The following is a 25400-nucleotide window of genomic DNA, read 5'->3' on the forward strand; positions in this document are numbered from 1 at the left end:
GGGCTCTGCACCCAAAAATACCACCCTGAGAGCCCAGACAGGGACGTCCTCGCTGGGACACCTGCGGAAAGGTCAGTCCCAACCCTGGTGCTGGCAGATGCTGGCAGCTTGCACCCACTGCTGGTGCAAAGCCCTTGGCTACTGGCCACTGGCCACTCCACGGAAGAGATTTCCAGCCTTGGGTGCCCCTCGTGGGGGCTCTGCCCTCCCCGCGCTGCCACGTGCTGGGGCAGGAGGTGCTGCTCCAGGGCCGTGGGTTTCAGTGCTGGTCCATGGTGGGGACCTGGGGGTGGTGGGGGAGCCGTTGGTTGGTTCCGAGTGCTGGGATGGGCACAGGGAGACAGGGGGTCCCTGCTGGGGGAAGGCCATCGGGGGGCAAAGGGGTGTAGCTGCCCTTGAGGGCAAGGGTCTCGCTGGGCCGGACTTAGGGGACGTCTGTCCTGGAGAGCTGAGGGTGCACAGGGCCACCCAGATGCACAAAACCACCGAGATGTGCAAAGCCACCAAGATGTGCGGGGCCACCAAGGTGCATGGAGCCACAAAGATGCCCAAAGCCACCAAGATCTGCAAAGCCACCGATGTGCACAAAGCCACCAAGATGCCCAAAGCCATCAAGATGCACAAAGACACCAGGATGTGCAAAAAGCCACTATGATGTGCAAAGCCACCATGGTGCACGAAGCCACCAAGATGTGCAGAGCCACTGAGGTGCATGAAGCCACCAAGGTGCACAAAGCCACCAAGGTGTGCAGGGCCACTGAGGTGTACAAAGCCACCAAGATGCCCAAAGCCACCAAGGTGTGCAGGGCCACTGAGGTGCTTGAAGCCACCAAGATGTGCAAAGCCACCAAGATGTGCAAAGCCACCGAGGTGTGCAAAGCCACTGGGATGCCCAAAGCCACCAAGATGCCCAAAGCCACCAAGATGTGCAGGGACACTGAGGTACATGAAGCCACCAAGATGCTCGGAGCCACCAAGGTGCACAGAGCCACCAAGATATGCAGGGCCACCAAGGTGCACAAAGCCACCAGGATGTGCAAAGCTGCCAAGGTGCGCAAAGCCACCAAGATGTGCAAAGCCACTGGGATGCCCAAAGCCACCAAGATGTGCAGGGCCACTGAGGTGCATGAAGCCACCAAGATGTGCAAAGCCACCAAGATGTGCAAAGCCACTGAGATGCCCAAAGCCACCAAGACGCCCAAAGCCACCAACATGTGCAGAGCCGTCAAGGTGCAGAAAGCCACTAAGATGCCCAAAGCCACCAAGATGTGCGAAGCCATTGGAACGCCCAAAGCCACCAAGATACGCAAAGCCACCAGGATGCACAGGGCCACTGAAGCGCCCGTAGCCAAGGCCCAAACCCAGGCGGGAGCAGGGAGCAGGCTGGGAGAGCGCGGGGTGTCCCCAGGCTGGGCTGTGCAGGGCCACCCGGCTCCGCTGGCACCCGTGGCCACCCCGGCGTGGGGCTGCCTCCCGGCGCTGAGCCATGCGTTGAATCCCTCGGCACGGGCAGCTCTCGCCGCGAGCGCCTCGCCGCCCGTCGGGGAGGATCTCCAGCTTACACCCCGCTTAGAGGAGAGTAATCCCTCCCGGAATCCCGCGCCTCTCGCTCCTGCCAGCGTCGGGGTTCGAAGTGTTTTCTCCACAGGCACAAAAGCCGGAGCTCGTTCGGAAGCAGCTAATCCCGCGCCGGCAGGAGCGGAGGCTTAGGGGACGCGGGCACGCGGTGGCACGCCGCCGTCACCGCCGCCGGCCACCGCTGCCAGGCAGGTGGGGGGCTCCGAATGGTGCGGGGTGCCAAGCGCAGGGGTCTTCTGCGCCAAGGAGCGCGCTCGCAGGAGGGTGTCTGGCATGGGGACCCTCTTCCTGCGTGCAGGGACCCTCTCCCCTGGCACAGGGACCCTCTCCCTGCATGCAGGGACCCTCTCCCCTGGCACAGGGACCCTCTCCCCTTGCACAGGGACCCTCTCCCCTGGCACAGGGACCCTCTCCCTGCATGCAGGGACCCTCTCCCCTGGCAAAAGGACCATCTCCCTGCATGCAGGGACCCTCTCCCCATGGCACAGGGACCCTCTCCCCGGTACAGGGACCCTCTCCCCCTGCACAGGGACCCTCTGCCTATATGTAGGGACCCACTTCCCCTGTCACAGGGACCCTCTGCCTGGTACAGGGACCCTCTCCCTGCACGCGGGGACCCTCTCCCCCCAGCCTGGGCACCCTCTCCCTGGCATGGGGACCATCTCCCTGCATGCAGGACCTTCTCCCCCAGCACAAGGACCCTCTCTCTGGCACAGGGACCCTCTCCCCCTGCACAGGCACCCTCTTCCTGCGTGCAGGGACCCTCTCCCCCCAGCATGGGGACCCTCTCCTTGCATGCAGGGACCCTCTCCCCTGGCAAAAGGACCATCTCCCTGCATGCAGGGACCCTCTCCCCTGGCACAGGGACCCTCTGCCTGTGTGCAGGGACCCTCTCCCCAGCACAGGGACCCTCTCCCTGCATGCGGGGACCCTCTCCCCATGGCACAGGGACCCTCTCCCTGGTACAGGAACCCTCTCCCTGCCTGCAGGGCCCTCTCCCCCGGCACAAGGACCCTCTCCCCAGCCTGGGGACCCTCTCCCTGCATGCAGGGTCCTTCTCCCCCCTGGCACAGGGACCCTCTCCCTGCACGCGGGGACCCTCTCCCCCCAGCATGGGGACCCTCTCCCTGGCATGGGGACCATCTCCCTGCATGCAGGACCTTTTCCCCCAGCACAAGGACCCTCTCCCCAGCCTGGGGACCCTCTCCCCTGTACGCGGGGTCCCTCTCCCCCCCAGCACGGGGACCCTCTCCCCCAGCACAGCCGGCTGCTGCTCGCACAGCGCTCCACGAATCCCCCGCCGAAGCGCCGGGGCGCTAACGAGGCAGGTAATCCCCTCATCAATAACCGGCTGTAAAAGTGGAATTATATCCCATCGAGCGGCATTGAATACTGATGAAGGAGCCGCAGGGCCGCGCCGCCCCCGTCCCCAGCCTCCGCCGCCATCCCGGGGGGTGCGAGGGGTGGGGACAACCCCAGCCCTGGTGTCCCCAAGCCCTTGATGTCCTCCAAGGGTGGACGCGGGGTCTCCAGCTCTCACGGAGCAGCCCCTTGGCGTGAAGCAGGACCGGCGAAGGGCAGGTGTGATTTTGCCGGGGGGGGGAAAAGACACAGGTGGCTGTGGGGACCCCAGGGCAGGGGTGTGGACACCCCCCCCCCGGCCCCGATGCATGGGGCTGACGTGCCAGCGCTGCCGTCTCTCACGCTCCCGGCTTGTATCCGCACCGGCAGAGCCAAGAGATTTATGGCGAGTGGCGGGGAAGGAGCGGGGCAGAGGCGGCAGTAAACAAGCGCCACGTTTGTCACCCGCTCTCGGGGCTGTGTCCCCCCGCATGCCGCCCAGCTCCCCGTATCCCCCCCAGCCCTTCGGTGCCCCCGTGCCACCCGCCCCATGGCGTCCCCATGCCCGGCATCCCAAGCAGGGAGGTGATGCTGCGCCCCGGGGCAGGGACCCAGGGCTGGGGACAAGCCAGGAGCTCCCTTCCGCTCAGCTTCTCTAATTAACCAGCGCTAATTGCCCAGAAAACGAGTCATTTACATCGCTGCTGAGGGCAGCGGCAGCCTGGGGGCCAGCATTTTTTCCCCCAGCCCTGGGGACACGGCCCGCACGGGCTGAGGGACATGTGTCCCCATTGGGGAGGGCTGGCACCCGTCTGGTGGTCACTGGGGGCTAAGAGACATGCTTGTCACCAAGCCCCCAGCGTGGTGGGGTGGAACCCCCCCCCCACCTCTCCGGGCAGGCACGTCCCCACCGGTGTGACCATCAGGCTCCCCGGGTGATGCCAGCCTGGGGGCTGGGGTGGCATCTTGGCACAGGGACATTTGGCCAGGTGCCGCCGCGCGCCAAGGTCCTTCTCCAAGCCCTTGGGTGACAGCGTCCGGACGCCGCGCTGGTTTTTTCCTTCCTAAGCAGGATAATCCCTCGTTTGTGCCGCGCCAGCACCTCGGCGGGCAGCACGTGTCCCTGCCCCTCGCCCGCTCCCCTTTGATTGCCCCCCGCGCCACATGACGTTGGGGATGAACTTGACCCCGCGAGGACCGAAGCATCTCTCGAAGCTCCGGGCTAAGGCGGGAGGGGTGGTTTTTTTACAGCGGGGGGTCACTCCGGCCGCAGCCATTAGCATGCAGCCAGGCAGGGCACCCCGCTTTCGGCACATCACGGTGTCCCCAAGCAGGCATCAGGGCTGCGGGGAGCACCGGGGTGGTGGTGGGGTGAGATGGCATTTTGGGGGCGGGGGGGGGGGGGGGGCTCACCCTGTTTTCTAGCCACGCCAGCCTGCCCGGTTAGCCCATGTGCTGAACTTGAACTGGTCGGGGTCTTGCACCGCCGAGAGCTGGGCATCCCAAAGGGGGGGCTGCATTACATCGCCCCCCCACCCCCAGCAGCTTATCTAGCCGGGGTTTATAAATGTTTGAAATTAAGGGCTGGTCCCAAATTCCCTCCTAGGCAACAGTTGCTAAGCGAGTTTTATACACAGGCTCCTCGTGACCGAGGAGGGATGGAGGGGCCCCCCTCGCTGCCTTTGGATGGAGGGAACACGTGTGCCGGCCGGCTGTGCCGCTGCCCTGGCCCCGGAGCCGGGACCCGACCCCCCAGCCCTGTCCCCCGAAACCCCCTGGGACCACCCTCCTGCCCCCTCCATCCCGTCCTGGCGGTGCTGGCCGTGCGGCTGCTCAGGGGGGCTTCTGTAAAACTCCCCCTTTATGGCCACCGTCCCCTTTGCTTCGCTGTTTTATTCCGCCGGAGGCCACGGGGCTGCGGGTGCTTGTGGCCACTTTGTCACGCCGGGGGTGGGAGCGGGGCATCGGTGGCACCGGGGTGTCCACTGTGTGTCGGGGGGCGGGGGGACGGACGGATGCCCGAGCCCCCCATCTGGCCACCCAGGCCACTCTGACTCAGCCCAGCCTCTGAGCCGCTGGCAAATTTCATTACAATAACAAGGTCTGCAGGCGAATTAATTATTAACGATCATTGTTTAATATTTATACTGCAGTACAGCTACAGGCGGGCGGCTCCGGCCGCGCCGCTCCCCGCCGCTGGCGGTGGCACGAGCCATGTCCTGTCCCGGTGCCGGGGTGCGGAGCGGCGGGGTCCCCACTGGGATGCCGCGGTGAGGGGTCCTGCCAGGGGCCGGGGCTGAGCTGGGTTGGGGACCCCACTGGACCCCGCCCCCCCCAAAAGCCACCTTGGGTCCATATGAATCCTCCCACGGTGCCAGGGGCATCGCGCTCGCTGGCAGCGTGGCCGTGAGCTCGGTGGCTGTGACGGGGGTGGGGAGTGGGGACACCCTGTGCCATGGGGCAGGTCCCTCGGGGGGGTGGCGAGGGGTTCTCCTGCCCCCCCGGGGTTGCTGTTTGGGGTGAATTCGTGTGGGTTTGGCTGACCCAAAGAGGGAACCCCTGTGGTGGGGTGGTGGCAGGGCATCGATGGAAAGGGCACGGATACAGCAAGGAAACAGGGAATGGCTTGTCCGGAGGGGATGGGAAAGAGGAAGGGATGGGGAAAGGGAAGGGGTGGACATTAGGAAGGCAAAGGGGAAGGAAAGAGGAAAGGGGAAGAGGATGGGATGGGGAAGGGGAAGAGGAAGAGGAAGAGGAAGAGGTGGGGAAGGGGAAAGAAAAAGGGAAGAGGATGGAGAAGGTGAAATGATGGGGAAGGGATGAGTATTAGGAAGGCAAAGGGGAAGGAAAGAGGAAAGGGGATGGGTGGGATGGGGAAGGGGAAGAGGAAGAGGTGGGGAAGGGGAAGGAAAAGGGGAAGAGGATGGAAAAGGGGAAGGGGTGGGCATTAGGAAGGCAAAGGGGAAGGAAAGAGGAAAGGGGAAGAGGATGGGATGGGGAAGAGGAAGAGAAGGGGAAGGGGAAGAGGAAGAGCTGAGGAAGGGGAAGGAAAAAGGGAAGAGGATGGAGAAGGTGAAATGATGGAGAAGGGATGAGTATTAGGAAGGCAAAGGGGAAGGAAAGAGGAAAGGGGATGGGTGGGATGGGGAAGGGAATGGGAAAGGGGAAGAGGAAGAGGTGGGGAAGAAGAAGGCAGAGGGGAAGAAGATGGAGAAGCTGAAAGGATGGGGAAGGGATGGGCATTAGGGAAGGAAAGAGGAAAGGAAAAGGGGACAAGATGGGGAAGGGAAAGGGAAAGAGGAAGAGGTGGGGAAGAGGAATGAAAAGGGGAGGAGGATGCAGAAAGTGAAGGGATGGGGAAGGGGAAGGGATGGGCATTAAGGAGGCAAAGGGGAAGGGAAAGAGGAAAGGGGAAGGGATGGACAAGGGGAAGGGACAGCGATTAGGAAGGAGAAGGGGAAGGGGAAGGGGAAGGATCCCAAAACAGCCGCTGTGCCGAGATGGCGTGGTGGGAGCCGCAGGAGGCACCCGGTGATGCTGCAACCTTTGCCGGACATGCCGGCGCTGCCGGGGTGCCGGCAGAGATTAAAGCCCTCCCTTTGCTCCGACCTGAGCCCCCGGGGAGCGCTGGGGGCCGGGGCATCCCGCCAGGAGCCAGCAGAAGGGGCCGGCAGGGGGTGACACCCCCCCACCCCCGCCTCGCTGAGCCGTGGCTCTGCTCTGCTCCCCCCCCAGGGGCTCCCTCCCGCGATGTCCTCCTCGTCTCAGCCATCATCACCGTCAGCCTTAGCGTCACCATCGTCCTCTGCGGGATCTGCCAGTGGTGCCAGCGCAAAATGGTAAGCGTCCCCCGCGCCGGCCGGGTGCACGGGGTGGGGAGCGGGCGCGGGGTCCCGGGCTGAGCTGGGACGGGGGTCCCGGCCACCCTCCGGCCCTGGGTGATGGCTGGGGTGGGGGGTCCCGGGGCAGAGAGGCTGCTGGCAGGTTTGCGGCAGGTGCCGGCCGCGGCTTTTATTTTGCTCTTTAGGAGATGCGATAATTAAATGTTTGGGGCGAAACTGTTTGTGCGGCATAAAGGGAAGTTTCCAAATACAGATATAGATATAGATATAGGTATATAATTGCGATGAGCAGTAGCAACCTGGCCCCTGTCCTGCTGGGGATGCTCCTGCCTGGAAGAGCCCCATGGGAAGGTGGCCAGCCCATCCCCGGTGGCACCGGGTGCCATGAGGCCACTATCCCCCCCACCCCCCGAGGCTTCCCTCCCCGACCCCCACTGCAGTGGGGGGGTCCTTTAGCTTGGGACCGCTCTCCCTCCTGCCCTGCGTCCTTCCTCCTCCTCCTCTTGCTCTGGCCCCAGGATCCGGCACATTCTCGGCTGCGTTTCCTTCGCCGTCAGGTTCGAAATCTGGGTCGAGTGCCGCCGTGGTGGCGGCTCTTCCCAGGTGGGAGATGCCCACCCTGGGCATGCTGGTGGCTCCCCCCGCGCCGTGGGAAGGCAGCGCTCCCCCGGGAAGGGGAGAGATGGGTCCAGCAGGGACGAGGCAGCCTTGGGGCAGTGGCCATGGCATGCGGGGAGAGGAGGTGGGTGGAAAGGGGCCACCAGGCCCAGCCGGTGCCACCAAGGGAAGGGCAAGGTGGCGGAGGGTTAAGCACCGGGGGGGAGATGGGCCGTTTGCGCTGAAGGACGAAGCTGGCAGAGGAACAAAGAAGTATAAATTGGCCGGGAAAGCGTTCAGGCTGGGAATGGAAAGGCACATCCCAGCCGGCCCTCGACAGTGCCCGGAGCTGGAACGGCTGCATGGGAACCACGGCCAAACACGCTGAGCGCCTGCGGGGCTGGCCCCGGGATGGCTAGTGCCGGGGGAGCATGGGCCAGCAGCCGCTGCTGCCACCGTGTCCCCACGAGCCCTGTGCTGTGGTCAGCTGGGGACAACGCTGAGCACAGGGCTCAGGGCTGACTCCCTCCAGGATGGTCCATGGGTATCCAAGGAGATCCAGCATCCCTGCAGCTCCCAGCAGGATGAACCCCTGGGCATCGAAGGAGGTTGGGCATCCCTGCAGATCCCAGCAGGATTAGCCCGTGGGCATCCCAGGAGGTTGGGCATCCCTCTGCCTCCTGGCAGGATTAGCTCATGGGCATCCAAGGAGATCCATCATCCCTGTAGTTCCTATCAGGATTAGCCCATGGGCATCCAAGGAGATCCATCATCCCTGTAGTTCCCATCAGGATTAGCCCATGGGCATCCAAGGAGGTCAGGCGTCCTTGCGCTACCAGCGGGATGAGCCCCGGCTGTCCAAGGACACCCGCGCTGGGGGTGCAGGGAGTCCTTTTGCCACAGCACTGCCAAGGAGGCGGCTCCGTGCAGAGGTGACGAGGCCGGGGAGAAGGAGACAGGAGGAATACTCCCCGTTCCAGGAGCAGGCTGCGTGCAGGGCTGGCTCCTGCAGGAGGGATGCTCACAGGTCCCGCCATGGTCCACAACCCCAGCCTGCTCCGGCAGCTGCTCCCGTCCCACCTCAGCCTCCCCGCACCTGCGCAGAGCAGGCTCCCCTCCTAATTGTTCGCTAATTGGCATTAATTGCGCTCTTGTCCGCCCTGGATCGGAGCAGCTCGCTGAACCTGCTGTCGGAAATCACAGTGAAGTGCCCTGATTACAAGCCCCAGTTAGGAGCGAGCGCCTGCTTCATTATCATATGGCAGCTCTTCCCTTTCGGTGGGGAAGGTGAACTCAATTAATTCAGGTTCAATTAATCCTAAAATTACCCGCTCCTCCCCCGGTGAGGCTGTGGAAGGCTACGCAGGCGACGGCTGCTGTTCTGTCCTTGGGGTGACGCAGGCCATGAGCCCCCTCCAGCCCCCTAGGGACGGTGCCCGAGAGCCAGGGTGGCCAGACCAGTGTCTTCCCAGTGCCTTTGCTGGCTCGTAAGGGCCGAGGGATGAAGCTGGTGGGAGTTTTACCGCCCGGCTCGGTGGGATGGAGCCCGGCGACTGGGAGGCTGTAAGGGAAAAGGGCAAAATCCAGGTCAACCTCTCCAGCTGGTGGAGGTGCAACCCGGGATCTCCCATCCCCACGCCCTGCGGTGCTATGGGGGTCTCCCTGACCTCCCCCCCTCTCCTCTTCCTCTCCGCAGGGTAAGCGTTACAAGACTTCCCTGGAGACTGTGGGAACCCCGGACTCCAGCCGAGGCCGCAGTGAAAAGAAAACCATCAAGTAGGTGCCAGGGTCAGGGGGGCTGGGGGCAGGGGGGGGGACAGGGGCAGGGGGCTGCGGTGCCGGGAGCCTCAACGCCCACGGGTCCGGCACGGCCGCAACCCGCGCAGCGCCCTGCTCTCTGCCACACGCCGGGCCCCCCCCGACCCCGTCATGGGTGCCCTGCTCACATGGGGACACGTGGCGGATCAGTGCCATCCCCCCCCCGCCACCCCAGCAGCGGGGAGGTCCCTCCTTGGGGACGGAGGTGGCCGTCCCTCGGCTGCCAGCGAGGACGGGTCCATGTCCAGCCCTGGCAGAGCGAGTTTGGCAGCGGCTCCGGTTCCATCCCGGGGGCATGCGAGGGCTGCGGGGGAGACCGACCCCACCGTCGTGCCAACGTGCGACGGGGTGGTGCCCCCAAGTCGCCGCGGAGGTGTCCCCCAGCCCCAGCGGGAGACTGGGAGGGCTGGTGGGTCTCTGCAGCCCCCTGGGCCGCCCCTCCTGGCTCACCCGCTGAGCTGTGGCAATGAGCGGATGGCGCCATGGGGACCCCGGCGTGGTGTTCCCGGGGATGCCCCCCAGGTCTGGGCGTGTGGAGCCCCGAGCCCTGCCCCGCTGCTGGAGACCCCCCCGCCCCTGGCCCCCCGGCTCCGCAGCCCACGGACAGCGGGGATGCGGAGGGGAAAGGAGAGCGGAGCTGGGGCATCTCACGGTGCCGGGCAGGGAGTAGAGGTGGGCGTTTGGCAGCCGGGGAGGGGGCTCTCCTGGGCACCCCAGCTCCAGCTCTGCCCCCCCAGCACCCCACAAGGCTCCTGGGAGGGGCCAGGGCTTGGCCACCAGGGGGGAAATAGCCCCTGCCTGGAGTAAGGCTATTGCAAACCTCCTCCCTTGGCCTCCTGCCGGGGGGGGGATTATTGGGGTGCGGGAGTCTGGGGCTACCTCGGGCACCCCTCCAGCTCGGCCAGCTGCTCCCGGCCACACCGGGGCTGGGACCAGAGGGGAGGCACATTCCCACCCTGATGGCATGGCACAGGCGGCTCTCCCTCCCCGGCTCCGTGCAGCCGGGCTCAACCCGGAGCCGCCGGTGGGCATCGAGGAGGGGTGTGAGGGATGGGCACCGGTGGCTTTTCACATCCCCCAGTGCCGGCGGGGGGCCTGCTCGGCTCCACAGCCCCCCGGCACGCAGCTGTGAGCGGGCAACGGGGTGCTACGGGCGGCTTGCCGCAGCCGGGAGGTTCGGGCTCGGTGCTGGCAGCGGGCTGGTTCGGCCGGAGGGGACCTGGAGGGGTGTCCCAACACGCGGCGGCGGCACGGTTAACCAAGCAGCCTGCGCTTCCAGGACCCGGCTGCTGAGGAGGCGAGGACGTACGGACACGCCAGGACGTATAGACATATAAGGACGCACGGACACGCGTGCCGAGGACGCACAGACACGCGTGCCGGGGACGTCGCCCCGGCACTGTGCTCGCCGGCACCTCTCTAACCCCGCTCCATCCTTCTCTTCCTCCCCAGCCGGCGGAGCCCCCCGCCTTGCTCCTGTCTCTCCGCAGCTCTGCCCTGCTCCGTCCACCCGTCCGTCTGTCCCTGTGTGTTTGTGCGTGCGTGCGCGCGCGTGTGTGGTGTGTGTCGGTGTCCCAGGGGTGGGCGGCCGGGCGCCCCGTCTCTCTCTCCGCAGGATGCCGGCGCTCCGGGGGCGGAGGGCGGCTTTTCTTCCCTTCTCGCAGGAATTCAGCTTCTCTCTCTTGTATTTCCCTTTTTCTTTCTCCCCTGGTCTCCGGCCGCTGTAGCGATCTAGACAGAGACTTTTGGAATAACAATGACAACACAGTGCAGCAGAAATGGAGCTCCTACCCTCCCAAGGAGTTTATACTAAACATTTCACCTTACGCCCCGTACGGTGATCCGCGGCTTTCCCTCAAGTGAGTCTCTCCTTACCGGGTTTGCTCCGTGTAGTGAGTATATGGGCAGCACCCACTCGCCTTCCTCCTCCTCCTCCTCCTCCTCCTCCTCCTCCTCCTCCTCCTCCCGGGCTCCCCGCAAGCCACCCCATGGGCAGCCCCATGGAGACGAGCAACCCCTCCTTTCCGCTTCCCCCCGGCCCCCGGGGGAAGGGGGGCAGCCGGGGCCACGACGGGACACCCCCCCCCCCCCCGCCCCCCAACAACAACAACAACCCTGGCGGCGGCGCAGGACGGGGTTGCGCGTTGGGGGCACCCCCTCGGCGCGGGGGACGGGTCCCCCCCCGGGGCTGGGCTGCCGGCGAGCGGGACCCCCCCCCCCCTACTCCCCCTACCTTGCCCCCCCCAACCTTCGTCCTCCCCACTTTATTTTTGGATGGTTTTGCCGAGGCCCCCGCGCACCCGCCCCCGGCCAGGACCCCTTTTTCTTTTGCAGTGCTGATGTCTCTCTTTCTCTCTCTGTCTGTCTGTCCGTCTCTTGTCCGTCTGCCCGGCTCTCTCCTCTTCCCCTTGTACCCCCCACCCCCCCCGCCATCAAACGGCTCCCCCCACCACCACCATGTCCGTCTGTCCGTCCGGCTGCCTTGGTGTCTGTCTTGGGGGGGGTCCGGCCGTCGGCCCGGCCCAGTGGCTCTCTGTTATCAGGGGCCAAGCTGACGGCGTCGGCCGCCGCCGGGTTGGCGGGGGACCGCGACGGCCGCCCCGGGGAGAAGCAGCGGCTCGGCGAGGACGGCATGAGGAGCAGCGTCTCTGCCCACAGCGAGCCCGGCGCGGGGAAAGCGGCGCGTGGCCGCTGGCACACGGTGCAGAGCCACTTGGCCGCAGGGAAGCTCAGCCTGTCCAAGTGAGTGAGCACGCACGGTCCGGGCACGGCAACCCCCCACCCGCCCCGGCACGGACAACTCCCCCCCCAACTTGGCCACCGACAGCGTGCCCGCTCCCCGCTGTGGGCTGCGCTTGGATGGGGGACACCAAGAGACCCCCTCCGTGGTCCACGGCGCCAAGGGAGGCAAGGAGCTGGCTCCCAGCGGCGTTTCGGCACGGGGCAGGGAGAAGAGGAGGGGGTTGCCAGGCAGGAGGAGCACTTTGGGTGCCGTCGCCGGCATGTTTCCAGCCCCGAGGGTGGTGATGCCGGCGGGCATCGTCTTGGGGATGGTCCCAAAGGCAGGAGCTGCTGCCCCCGTGTCCCCATCCCGGGGATGCGGCCATCACGGTCCGTGGCTCCCCTGAGCACGAGACCCGGCGCCTCGCTTGCGGCTCCACCACCCCATCCCCAGCATGGGGGAAAAATCAGCGGTTTTAGCAGATTTAGGGAAAAACCAGAGCTTTGGCACGCTCTGCGGGGCTCGTGGCCCAGGCAGGTTGGGTGGGGGGGTCTCGGCGAGACCCTCCGCTGCCGGTAGCGACCGTAGCTCTGCCGGGGGAGACGGTGATTTATCTGCGGGCTCCGTCTTGTGTTTCTGTTCGCTCCGGTTCCCTGTGCTGGGGGTGCAGCAGCCTCCCGGCAGCCGGCGGGTCCCGGCATCGACCCCGGCACCCTCGGAGAAGGTGACGGCAAAGGCGCTTCCCAGGGCTGGCGTATCTCATCCCCGCTGCTTCTTCCAGCCTTTTTGGCGGGGAGAAATCCTTTCCAAAAGAGAAAAATCCAGTCTTGCCACCTTGGATGAATCCCAAATGCCTCTGGGAGCGCCAAAGATTGGTGTCCCCTCCCCGGTTCGGAGCCGCGGCCGCCCGTTTGGCGTTGATGCTGGTGTTGCTGGGAGGCGAGAGGGAGAGGCGAGGAAGAGGGGGAGCTGCGCAGCCTTCAGCCCTCCCCGGTCCCGGTGGCCAAGTGGAACCCGTTGGGAGCCCCTCCGGCGAAGGAGCCGGCTGAGGGAAGGCATCGCTGCCGTACCGCTCGGCACCTCCGCTGCCACCAACTCCGGCGGCCGTGGGGACAGGCCGCCCGGAGGGGCTGGGAGCCGGACAGACGGACGGCTGGACGTCCGCCGGGCTGGCCAGGGCAGGGTTAAGGGGATGAAGAAGCCACCGGGCGGCGAAGCATCCCGCCTTCCAGCATCTCTTCCGCGTGGAGCCTTCGGGTTTGGGGGCGGTTCGTAGGGGGTTCCGGCTGGTGTACCCCCTCCCCGGTGGCGGGGGCAGCGGGGCGGGCACGGGCAGGGTGTGCTGCCGCCTGGCACGGCGCTGGCAGGAGCTCGCGCCTCCAGCTGGCGCCCGGCCGAGAGGAGCCAGATTTAGTTTCCTGTGACTGAGAGGTTGTAAATTGAACTAATTTAGGATTCGATAGGGAAGCGAAAGGAGGTCGGCAGCAGGCGATGTTGGGGGGGGGGGGTGGTTGGGGGCCTGGGGGCGGCGGGGGGGGGAGCGGCGCAGCGCCCGGGCAGTGCCCTGCGTGCCTTCGGCCGCGGGATCGGATCCGTCCCAGCTCTCCGCTCCTCTCAACTTCCCTCCCTCCTCTTTCTCTTCTTCTCACCTTTCTCTCTTTCTATACCTCTTCTTTTTTTTTGTTGTTTTAATCATTATTAAGCTATTTATCCTTCCCCCCCACCTCCCCCCGCCCCGTCCCCCGCTGCTGGCGATGCACGATGGCACAGCTTCGCCACGCGGTTTCAGCCGGGGTAAGGTCGGCGGCTGCTGAAGGCGACTCCCCGGTGGTCCCGGGGGCGGGGAGCCGGAGGGGGGGGATCCCTGTGCCTTGAGGACCCCCCTGGTATGGCGGCCACCACCGGCTTTGCAGGTTGCCGCGGGCATCCGCGCGGCGCCGGCAGGCTCCTGCCCAGCTGCATGGGCCGTGCTGCGCATGAGCTGCATGGCCAGCCGTGGGCGCCGCCGCTTGTCCCGCCGCCCTCTCGCCTGCTCTTCCCTCTCCGCCGCCCAGACGAAGCCCGTCCGCCTGGGGAGACCGAGCTTCTCCGCGCTCCGCATCCCGCCGGGGCCACGTCCCCGTCACCTCCCATCCCGCCATTCAGGGGCGGGCGGCGTGAACCCGGTGGCGTCCCCTTTCCCCGCTGGCAGCCTGGCTTGGCCTTGGGGACGCCCAGCTTGGCGGCACGCCGCGACCGTGGGGGGCTTGCCACCCTCCTCGTTGCCATGGGACAACCCCCCCCAGCTGGCACGACGACCAGGGGGCTGCTGAGACCCGGCGGCGCGGGTGCTGGGCCGGGAGGGACGCGGGGACGGGGCGGGCTGGCTGGCAGCACGTCAGCGGGCGCCGGGGGATTCGCCTTCACGCAGCAGCCTAATTAGCTGGCAGACGAGGTCGGCCGGCGTGCTGGGAAGGCTCCGGCAGCCGCGGGAACGGGAGGGCACCCAACCGGCCGGGTGCCACCGTGCCGCAGCCGAGCTCCCCGGCAGCCGACGGCGGGGGGGAAGACGGCGGCCGGGCGAGATGGCGGCGGAGCCCCGTGCCGCCGGCGAGGCCGAAGCGGGGCCGAGAGGCAGAGGAACCGGTCGCTGCATCCGCTGGCCCCTGCCGGAGCGTTCCCTGCGCTGGGGCATCTTCTCTCTAACTCTCTTCTTTTCCTTCCTCCAATTTTGCCCCTTCACCTTCTTCTCCTTTCTCTCCTCTCCTCTGCCCTTCCTCTCCCTAAGTTTCGAGGACTCCACCTTGTCCACAGCCACTACCCTTGAGTATATCCCCACCTCAGCAGGCGACCCCAAATGCCAGAGGCCCCGCACGCTCATGCGCCAGCAAAGTCTGCAGCAGCCCCTCAGCCAGCACCAACGCGCCAACCACAGCCAGCCCACCACCAGCCAGAGCCTGGGCCACCTCCAGGCCCACAGCGGCTCCTCCGCCGGCGCCGGCAACCCCCGGGGCTCCCGCGGCGGCCAGGCGCGCCAGGGCATCGCTGCCGGCTCCAAGCATCGGACGGCTGGCGGCCGGAGCCGCTCCAATCCCGGCAGCTGGGACCACGTGGTGGGGCAAATCCGCAACCGCGGCTTGGACATGAAGTCCTTCCTGTAAGTGTGCGCTTCTCCTTGCGCTCTCCATCGCTGCCTCCATTGCTCCCTCCACCGCTCTCTCCTTGCGCTCTCCATTGCTCTCTTCTTGCTCTCTCGATTGCTCCCTCCATCGCTCTCTCCTTGCTCTCCCTATTGCATGCTCCCCATTCTCTTTGCTCTCTCCTTGTGCTCTCCATCGCTCACTCCTTGCTCTCCCCGTTGCGTGCTCCCCATTGCTCTTTGCTCTCTTCTTGCTCCCTCCGTCGCTCACGCTCTCCTTGCACTCCCTTCTTGCTCCCTCCATTGCTCTCTTCTTGCTCTCTCTGTTGCTCTCCTCGCCCTCCCTATTGCGTGCTCTCCATCGCTCTCTCCTTGCTCTCTCCTTGCTCTCCCCATTGCGTGCTCCTCATTGCTCTTTGCTCTCCCCATCGCGCTCTCCTTGCTCTCTCCTTGCTCTCCCCATTGCTCTTTGCTCTCTTCTTGCTCTTTCCATCGTGCTCTCCTTCCTCTCTCCTTGCTCTCCCCCTTGCACTCTCCCCGTCGCTCTCCCCGTCGCTCTCTCCTCTGCCCTCTCCATCGCTCTCTCCTCTGCCCTCTCCACTGCTTACCGTGGCGCGGCTGCTCAGCGGGCACCACCTCGGGAAAACGCTGCCAGCGGGGAGAGCCGGGTCCCCTCCAGCCCCATCATGGGGGACAGAGGTGGCTCCCCCAGCCTGGGGAAGGGTCTCGCGCGCCCCCAAAACTCGCTTTGTTGATGGGCTTTGCTGCCCATCAACCCCCTGCCTTGCCGGCCAGCGCGAGTGCTCAGGTCCCCAAGGGATGCTCCAGTCCATGGGACGGCCACCGGCGTTGTCCCCAGGGAGTGACATTGCCCCAGGGAGGAGAGGGGGGGTGGCAGCCGTGCCGGCGGTGACCCCCGCAGAGGGGTGACTGTGTGTTTGGCCCCGCTATCGCTGCCTGCCAGGCTGCCTTCCGCCGGGGCTGGGAGCTGCCGGAGCCGTGTGATCCTTAATCTGGCTTAACCCTATCTCCCGTATCGGCGCTGGCTGCCAAACCTCAAAACGCCGAGGGCTGATCTGAGCCACGCGCTGCCACCGTATCTCGGCACATGACATTGTCGCTCCTCCCCCAGAGACAGTCGTCCCCCCCCCGCCACCTCTGTCCTCCCCGGGGTCCACCAGCTCCCCCCTGGCCTCCATTTGCCCCCCGCTGGGTACCCCCGGGAGAGGGGATGCTCAAATCCTGGCAGCGCTTCCCACAGGCTGGTATTGCCCGGGGTTGGGCTGGGGGGGGGGACAGGCCTGATCCTGCCCTCGCATGAGAGCGCAGAACCTTCTCCGTCAGGTGGAAAAGGCCCCGAGGGAAGTGAATTTGGCTGCCCCCCCCCCGCTCCTGCCTGCGCAGGCAGCCCTGGAGAGAGGGTTGAGCCTTCCTCCCGGCGCTGGCACCCCTCCTCACCGCCAGCCGGTGGCTGCCCCTCTCGGCTCTGCCCTCTCCCACCTAAGAGGTTCCTCGCCGGCTCCATTTGCCGGCTTCCCGATGTCGAGATGCGGCTCATTAGCCATCCCGAGGGTCACGTTCCTCCCTGTTTACCCAGCATCGATGCTGGTTCCAGCCTTAATTGGCCGGGGCCGGGGCCAGGGGGTGGGGGGGGAAGCAGCCGCAGAGCCGGGACGTGCTGAGCCAGCCCGCCGTTTCCCCGCGGAGGAGCCGCTGCCATTTACCACCGCCGCTTTCCCAAGCCATTAACTTTGCTTTTGCTCTTTATTCTGTTTACCCTCCCGCCTGCCTCCCCGGCGCCGCGGCGTAAATGCGGTTGCGGGCCCCGGGGAGGCTGCGCCGGCGGCGCCGGAGGTGAGGGGCAAAGAGCCTCGGCCATGGCACCGCCATCTCCAACTCCGTGGAAGGATGCTGGGACCTCGCTCCCTTCGCTCTGTCCCTTGTCCCCAGCCCCTCTGGGCACCTTTTCCCCCCCTGAGCAGGACTTTAGCATCCTCCCTGCCCGGACCGGTGGAGGAGAGGGGTGGCGGTGGTATCCACGTGTCACCAAAACCGGCACCTTTTGTCCCCACAGCCCTCTGCGCCCGTCCCGGACATCGTCACCTGCGCAGGGGCCGGCGGGTAGAGCCGGGGTCCCCTCGCCCCTCGGGGGTGACCTGCGGGGTAGCACCGCTCCTGCCGGTTCCCTGCCTGATGCTGTGTTCTCCTTTCTCTCTTTCTTTCTCTCCCGCCGCCTGCGGGGCCGCCTGGGCAGGGAAGGCCGGATGGTGGTGTTATCCCTGGTTTTGGGACTCTCAGAGCAAGATGACTTTGCCAATATCCCCGACCTGCAACCCGCTGGGACGCAGCCGAACCAGCCGAACGCTCAGGGGGACAAGAGGTATGAGCGAGGACGAGGGCAGTCCCGCAGGAGGAGGAGACGAGGGCTTCACCCAGGGTGGAGGAGGAGGAGGAGGATGAGGAGGCTGGCCTCGTGGAGCGCGAAGGTTGGAGCGGCACAGGGTGGCCCAGCGGGCAGCGGGCACGGTGACGTCTGCAGCTCTTCCTCCCCCCCCACCCCGCCAACACCGGCACCCGCGGTTCTGCACCGGAGAGGAACACAACCCCCACCCTACCCCCCCGCCCCTGCCCCGCCATCCCCTTCCTCCTCCCTCCCTGCCATCCACCCCCGGCCGCCGGCCCCCCCCCCGGCCCTGGCTGCATGCTGGGGGGGCACACGCTGGGGAGCGGGGCGCAGGGCAGGCTGCCGGGAGGAGAATTGGGGGGTGCAAAGTGTGTGTGTGGCGGGGGCAGGTTCATTGGCGACCCCCCCCCCCCCACCTCAAGCCCGCCGACGATGCCGCAGCGGCAGCTGGACCGCATCCCGCAGCGCATGTCTCCTGCGCCCTCCAACCCGGCGGGGCCGTTTGCAGCCCGGCCTGGGCTCCGCAGCTCCCTTGGGGACACGGGGACACGTGTCTTGGTGACCCCAAGGCTGGGGGGGCGGGGGCATTATCCCCCTTTTTCTGCCTGCAAGCCTTCCGGCTGCTCCCTGCCTTCCCGCGATGCCGAAGGCTCAGCGTCGCATCCAACCCCGGCGCCGGAGCCTAACCGCGGCCACTGGCGAGGGCTGGCGGGAGCAGAGGGGCCCTTCGCCACCGGGGGCGGGTGTTGATCCCCTCCGGAGCGGGGCGGAGGTGTGAAGCGCGACGGGCGCTGCCTCCCCGTGCGCTCGGCGTGTTAATGAACTGGCACCGTTCTCGCCCACCGGCTATTTTTACCCTGCTCGGCTTGGTTTCGCTCCATCTTTTTAGCACTTCCCTCCCCGGCGTCGCGCTGAGCAGCCGGTCCCCTGCCGGGAGCACCGGCCGCCGTGCCATACCGTGCCGGCTGCGCCCCCCGTGCCGAGCGAGGGGACGTGGGAGTGGTGGTGGGGGGGGGGGGGGGACGCTGGGTGCCGGCCACAGGGCGGGTGGGTGGCTGTGCCGCAGCAAGACCCTGCTCCCCGCTTCCCCCCAGCTCGCTGCTCCGAAAGACCCATCCCGGCGCACGCATGGCCTCCCCGCCTCCATCCCCCCCCCCCTCCCCACCCTGCTCCCCGTCCCCCCACCTTGGACCCCTGCGGGATGTTGCGGGGGGGGGTTCGGCCGGCGCAGGGGACGTGCTCCGGCACCCTCCGCTCTCGCCAGCCCACCCGGCGCTGCCGGCCGCCCGCTCTTCTGCCTCGAAACGTCTCCTCCGTCCCCCGTTTCTCAGCTTCTTCCTTCCAGCCCGTCCCCGGCAGCTCCAGCCCGGCGCCTCGGCGTGTCTCCTGTCCTGGCAACTTAACCGCTCTCCGTCCATCCGTCCGTCTGTCCATCCGCCGCCCCGCTCCTCTCTCCCCCTTCCCTCCCGGCAGGCCGGCAGTGGACGACGCTTTTCCTCCTTTTTCTTGCTCTTTCCCGCTCTCTCTCTCTCTCTCTCTTTCTTTCTCGCTGTCCGTGACCTCCGCCAGCCCCGGCACCCACGGCTCCACCGGCACCTCCTCGCCCAGCGCGGCCCCGCCGCCGGCTCCTCCGCCTTCATTTTTCGCTCTGTTTTTAACCTGGTTTTGCCTCCCCAGCTGCCTTGGGCTCTCCGGTCCTCCCTGGCTGACGTCCTGCCAGCCCTGGCTGCGGGTGTGGGTGTGCGAGAGGGTGGCCGCCCCGTGCCACCGCGTGTGCCACCGTCCCCATCACCCCCTGCCAGGTCTTCCCCCCACCCCTGTCCTCCGCCCGGCCGTCCATCAGCGTGTGTCCGCGTGTGCTTGGCGTGCGGGTGGGTGTCTCGTGGCATGCGTTTGTGGCTTCGCCCGCTCTGAGCCCGCCGCGGCGCTGGGGACCGTTGTGTGTGTGTGTGTGTGTGTGTCCCCTGTCGGTCCCTCTGTGGGTTTGTCACCGTGTCCAGGTTCGGGCAGGAGCGTGGGGTGCTTTGTCTGTGTGCGCATCCCCTTGGATCTCTCTGCACCGCCGGAGCCGCCCAGGGCTGCCCCGTCCCTGCCGCCGTGTGCCTGTTGTCCCCTCGTGTCCCTGTGCGCCTCGTGGCAGCGTGGCCCCCGGTGTGTGCCCGCCCGCCCGCCTCCATCACTGCTGTGTCCCTGTGTCCGCCGCACCTCCTGGTAGCCCACCCTCCCTGGCACCATGCCCACCGGCCCGCAGCCAGCCGGGAGCCCGTCCCGAGACCCGGCTGCCACAACCGGGGTGTGCGGGGACAGCCAGGATGGGGGTCCCGGCTGCGGGACACCGTGGGGGGCTCGGTGGCAGAAGGAAAGGGGGACGGCTAACAGCCAGCACCGCAGCGCGAAGCAACCGCGGGGTGGCTCGGCACCTAGCCCCCTCTGAAGGGGCCATGCGTGGGTGAGGTGCAGCCAGAACCGTGGGTGCTGGTGGGGACACGGTAGCCGCGGGCATCCCTGGCATCGCCGTGGCCTCTGGGGATGCCAGGATTGGGATGTCACCGGGTGGACCTGCTGCTGTGCTCCAGGGCGGCATGCCGCGTGTCCCAGGGCTCCGGCTGGCACCCGACCCTGCCTGGTGGCATCGCGGGCAGAACCAGCCGGCCAGGACCCCTCTGTGCGGGGACACTGGTGGGCTGCAGAGGGTGGGCGCAGCCCCGGGCATCCCTGCAGCCCGGCTCTGCCCGCATCCCGGCCGGCAGCCTCCCTCGGGAGCTGGCACAGCAGCATCCGCCGGGAGAGGGTGCCCGGGGAGCCCCTCGCCGTCTCGCCCTCGGCTCTCGGCCCCTCTCCTCTAAGGCGCTGCCTCTCTTTCCCCAGGTTGCCGGCCGGTGGCAAGGCGGTGAACACGGCGCCGGTGCCTGGGCAGCCACCGCAGGATGAGTCCGACCGCAAGACGGAGCCGCACTCCTCCGTCTCCGACCTGGTCAACTCCCTGACCAGTGAGATGCTCATGGTGGGTGGATGGGATGCGCTGGGGACGGGCTCCCTAGGGATGGCATCCCGCCCTCGGGCATCCCCTTGGACACCCGGCTCTTCCCCGTGCCCGCCCTGTGCCACAAGCGCTCCGGCACGTCCCAGCCCGCTCTTGCCAAGTCCCCGTCACAGCCGGGCGCTGCGGAGGGCGCAGCGGGGGCTCAGCCGAGGTGACGCAGCCGTTTCCACCCCCCGCCCCGCCATCCCCGGGGCCGGCACGAGAGAGCGGTGCTGGAGACTGGAGACGGGCTGTCAGGAGGAATTTGGCCAATTGATGCTCCCTGTCCCCGGGCCGCGTGGCGCCGAGCCAGGAGTCATCTGAGGCGACGGCGGTGACTGGGAGACGGGGAGAGGTTGATGCCCTCCAGCAGCTCGAGGGGCTGGGGGGTCGGGTGAGGGTGTGAACCGAGTTCGGGTGCCCAAATCGGGGGAGACAGGGGTGTGCAGACCCCCCGGGTGGTCCCTCAATGCTGCCCTCACCGCCCTTCTCCCCCCCCCCGCCGTAGCTCTCCCCAGGCTCCGAGGATGACGAGGGACACGAAGGCGTCAGCCGGGAGAACCTGGGCCGCATCCAGTTCAGCGTCGGCTACAACTTCCAGGAGTCCACCCTGACTGTCAAGATCATGAAGGCGCAGGAGCTGCCGGCCAAGGACTTCAGCGGCACCAGCGACCCCTTTGTCAAGATCTACCTGCTCCCCGACAAGAAGCACAAGCTGGAGACCAAGGTGAAGCGGAAGAACCTCAACCCGCACTGGAACGAGACCTTCCTCTTTGAAGGTAGGGGCTGGCATGGACTGGAGTGGACATTGGGTGGCAGCGGAGTGGTTGTGGGACCTTCTGTCCTCCCTCCTGGGCTGGATCAGCTCAGCTCGAGCTGCCAACGTGGTGGCCATCGGGGATGAGATGGGTTGGCCAAGCCGTCAAAGCCAGGTTGGAGGTGTTTGCTCTTTGTCCCATGAAGGGGACGTGGAAGGAGGCTCACAGGGGAATTCATCTGCTACCAGCCACTGTGGTGGCCCAAAGCCATGAGAAGTGCCCCGTGCTGTCATCTGCTCCCCATCCGCTGCCTGGTGCCACCATCTCCCCATCACCGCGGGCAAGGCAGGGTGGCACCAGCACTGGGTGCTGCTTGGCGTGGCCGCGACGGCTCCTCATCCCCTCCGTCTCTGGCACAGGGTTCCCCTACGAGAAGGTGGTGCAGCGGGTGCTGTACCTCCAGGTCCTGGACTACGACCGCTTCAGCCGCAACGACCCCATCGGGGAGGTGTCCATCCCCCTCAACAAGGTGGACCTCACCCAGATGCAGACCTTCTGGAAGGACCTGAAGCCGTGCAGCGATGGCAGCGTAAGGCCCTGGTCCCCCTCCCGCCCCCTGGGGACAGTCCTTGAGGGGAGGCCAGCCCCTGTCCCTGTGCTGTCCCAAGGGGACGGCCACCCCCTTGCTACCCCAACAGGGACGTTTTCCGCTTTGCGAGAAGGTTCGACGTCCGATGGGGAGGTTCCTCTTCCCATATCTTTATCTATAAATTAAGGCACTAAGTAGCCCAAAGCGAGCGTCTTCATTTTGGGTCAAAAAGAGCTGTTTCAGGCAGATCTAAAATGAAGGTTTGCTTTATTCTCCTGCCTCCAGCAAGACCAGAAAGCGTCCCACTGGGGGCGGCCCCGTTTCCTCCTGCCCTGATTTTCCATGCGGCCCCAAAGTCCACCCTTGGGACAGCTCTGGGGGGGTCCCAGCCCCACACCCCGCTCTTGCGGTGGGACACGGGGGCTTTGGGTGCCCCATCGGGGGTGGGTGTTTTGGGGGCACCCACCTAATGGCCGCCGGGGGTCCCGCAGGGAAGCCGCGGGGAGCTGCTGCTGTCGCTCTGCTACAACCCCTCTGCCAACTCCATCGTGGTGAACATCATCAAAGCGCGTAACCTCAAAGCCATGGACATCGGGGGCACGTCAGGTACGAGCTCCGGCTCCTGCCATGCCGGGACTCGCTGCCCGATGCCCAGCTGGGGCTGAGACCAGCTCCTGTCGTCCCCCCCCCAGACCCCTACGTGAAGGTGTGGCTGATGTACAAGGACAAGCGGGTGGAGAAGAAGAAGACAGTGGTCATGAAGCGGTGCCTGAACCCCGTCTTCAATGAGTCCTTCGCCTTCGACATCCCCACGGAGCGGCTGCGCGAGACGACCATCGTCATCACCGTCATGGACAAGGACAGGCTGAGCCGCAACGATGTCATCGGCAAGGTGGGTCCCGTGGTGGTGGAGGGACCCCGGCAACGTGCCCCCACCGAGGGATGGCACCCGGGGGGACAGCCGCGTCCCTGGCTGATGGCGACCGGTGCCATCTCAGGCTGGAGAGGAAGGTGGAGCATGGTGGGGCTCCTCGTGCTGGCTTTCCCTGGCCATCTCGGGTCCTGGCTGGCAAGGACTCGCCCGGGATGAGTCGGGGGGGACGATGTGGTGGCCCCCATCCATGTGGCAATGCCCCGCGCCTCTCGCCGTGCCGTGCTGCGGCACAGCCCGCGCCAGGGTGAGCGTCGACCTGCCAAAAGTCTATTTATAGCCAGGCAAAAAATCGAAGTCCCCGATGGCTCCTCTGTGTCACGGTGCCCCGCGGTGGCACCGTCCCCGGCTGCGGGAGAGCAGGGGCGGGACACGGGGCTCGGACGGGGGGTCCCCGGGGGTCTGCATCCCCCACCAGACAGCCCCCATCCCCATGCTGGGATTTACCCGACCCGGAGGCGAGGAACGGAGGAATTCATCCCCCCTCGCTTTGATTTACCGTTAAATCCATCCCAGCTCTCCGCTCGTTAGGGTAACGATGACAAACGAGCGCGGCAATCGCCGTTATGATCCCCGAACGCAGGGCTGTAATTAAGCAAACGCCTAGATTGGGATAAACCCGGGAGGGGGGCAACGGCTCGGCACCGGAGAGGGGACAGAGGTGCCGGCGTCGCCAGCGGCATTGGCGCAACCCGGAGGGGACATCGCCGGTGACACGGGATGGGGAGGGAGGGTCCGGGATGGGGATGGAGGGTCCGGTAGCGGTGCCATGGCGGTGGGGGGGTCCAAGGGCTGTTTGTCCCCGTAGATCTACCTGTCCTGGAAGAGCGGCCCCGGGGAGGTGAAGCACTGGAAGGACATGATCGCCCGTCCCCGGCAGGCGGTGGCACAGTGGCACCAGCTGAAGGCCTGAGCGCCCCAGGACTGCGGGGCCGGGGGGGTGTCCCCGCCTTTCCCAGCCCCCCCCCGCCCCCTCTTCACCCCTTCACCCCTCTGCGAGGAGCCGAGGGACCGGCGGGACGGCAGAGCCCCGGCTGGCGGGGACCCTGCGGTAGGAGGGGGGACGGAATCCTCCCCCTGGGCCCCCCCTTTTGCCTCTCCCCGGTGCTGGGATGTGGGGGGCACGGGACCCCCCCAGCCGAGAAGGGGTGCCAGAAGCAACGACCGCCCCCCTGTCCCCATCCCCGTCCCTCGTCCCCGCCACCGGGCAGGACTTCTGCGAGTGCTTCCAGCCCCAGCCCCTGGGAGCCCCTCTGCCCCTCCGCGGCCTCACCCCCCCCCCCATTTCAAGGGGGTCAGGCTGTGGGTCTGAGAGGGCCCCCCCCCGTCCCCTCCCCTTTCAGCTCAATAAAACCTCTCCGAGCCATCAGCGTCGCCCAAGTGGGGCCACGGAGCGCCCCCCCCCCCCAATGCCCTGCCTTGGCCCCACCGCCCTCCCCTGAGCGCCCCCGCCCCCCCCCCCGGCCACGCTGGGCTGGTATGGGGTGGGGGGCACCCAGGGAGGAAGCGGGGGGCTCCTGGGATCGGAAGCCATGACGCAGTTCGTTAGCCAAAGCGGGCTCGTTTGTGCACTGCCTTCAGCCGGGTTCGATGCTTTACCTCCGTCTTGGGGCTGGGTGGGAGCGGGAGCTCCATAACCCCCATCCTGGGGGTCACCCCCCCTATGCGGGGACCCACACCCCCCCCCCCAGTCCTGCCCCCACCCCAGCTTTTCCCCCCCAGTTACCCCAACCCTGGGCACGTTCCCCTCAGGCTGGGCAGGGGACTGTCCCCAAGCCAGGCGCTGGCAGCTCCGGGGGGATGCTGGGCCCCATAGCGTGCCCCCCCGCTCCAGGACCCCCATGAGCCCCCCCCGTGCCCAGTGCTGGGGTCCCTGGGGGACAAGGGATGGAGCCAGCGCCATTGTCCCCATCCTGGGCAGGTGGCATCCCCTGGCAGGAGCGGTGCCAGCATCGGGATGGGACGCGCCGGACCCCTGCCCTCTCCCTGGGGGGACGGGGGCTCCCCAAAATGGGGACAGACCCACCCGGGAGCCCCTGGGGAGGGGGGGTGAGGGATGGCAAACCCCTCCCGGAGGAGGAGGAGAGGTGGGTGCTGCCACCTCCGCAGCCGTCCCAGGTAGGGCACAGCCACCCGTGGGTGCGGGGACACCTGGAGTGAGCCCAAAGGGAGGGGGGTGCCCACCGGCACGGAGCCACCCCACCTGGCCGGGGGAGGAGGGGGGGGGTGTCCCCCCCATCCTCAGTCTTCCTGCTCCCCACCGTGGCACCCACCACCCTTCTTCGCCCCTCCGGCACCCATGGGGAGGACACCGACACCCCGCTGCAGGGTGCCACCAAGCTGCAGCCCCCGGGTGCCACCGAGGCCCTTTTTTGGGGGGGTGGGGAGCTGTGTACAGCCGGGAGCCTGGTTTTAGTGGGAGTATTTCACCGTGTCACCCCGTTGTCCCCGTGCCACAGCGTGTCCCGGCGCACCCCACGGCAGGGACGTCTCCGCCAGCATTAATGCCACCCCACCTGGCTGCATGGTGGGGTGCATGTGGGGGGGGGACTGTGTGTGTATGTGGGGACACACACACACACCCCGCCATGTGAGCCCCCAAGGTGCTCCATGGGGTTTCTCCACTGCACGGGGCGGGGGATCCTCCCCCCCACCCCTCCCACCCCCCCCCACCCCCCCC

General features: G+C 66.9%; 1 protein-coding gene across 1 annotated transcript; it reads left to right on the top strand.

The window, feature by feature from the left end:
• Positions 1–651: 651 nt before the first annotated feature.
• On the top strand, positions 652–23633 carry SYT7 (synaptotagmin 7). Its single transcript, XM_054197727.1, has 14 exons — positions 652–1344; positions 2816–2906; positions 6655–6758; positions 9055–9134; positions 10904–11035; positions 11703–11918; positions 14666–15034; positions 17271–17396; positions 20289–20424; positions 20951–21221; positions 21620–21789; positions 22281–22395; positions 22482–22681; positions 23529–23633. The coding sequence occupies exons 1-14, from the start codon at positions 652–654 to the stop codon at positions 23631–23633; spliced, it is 2808 nt and encodes a 935-aa protein (XP_054053702.1).
• Positions 23634–25400: the final 1767 nt, after the last annotated feature.

The sequence above is a fragment of the Rissa tridactyla genome, chromosome 4, assembly GCF_028500815.1.
Source record: "Rissa tridactyla isolate bRisTri1 chromosome 4, bRisTri1.patW.cur.20221130, whole genome shotgun sequence".
NCBI lineage: Eukaryota > Metazoa > Chordata > Aves > Charadriiformes > Laridae > Rissa > Rissa tridactyla.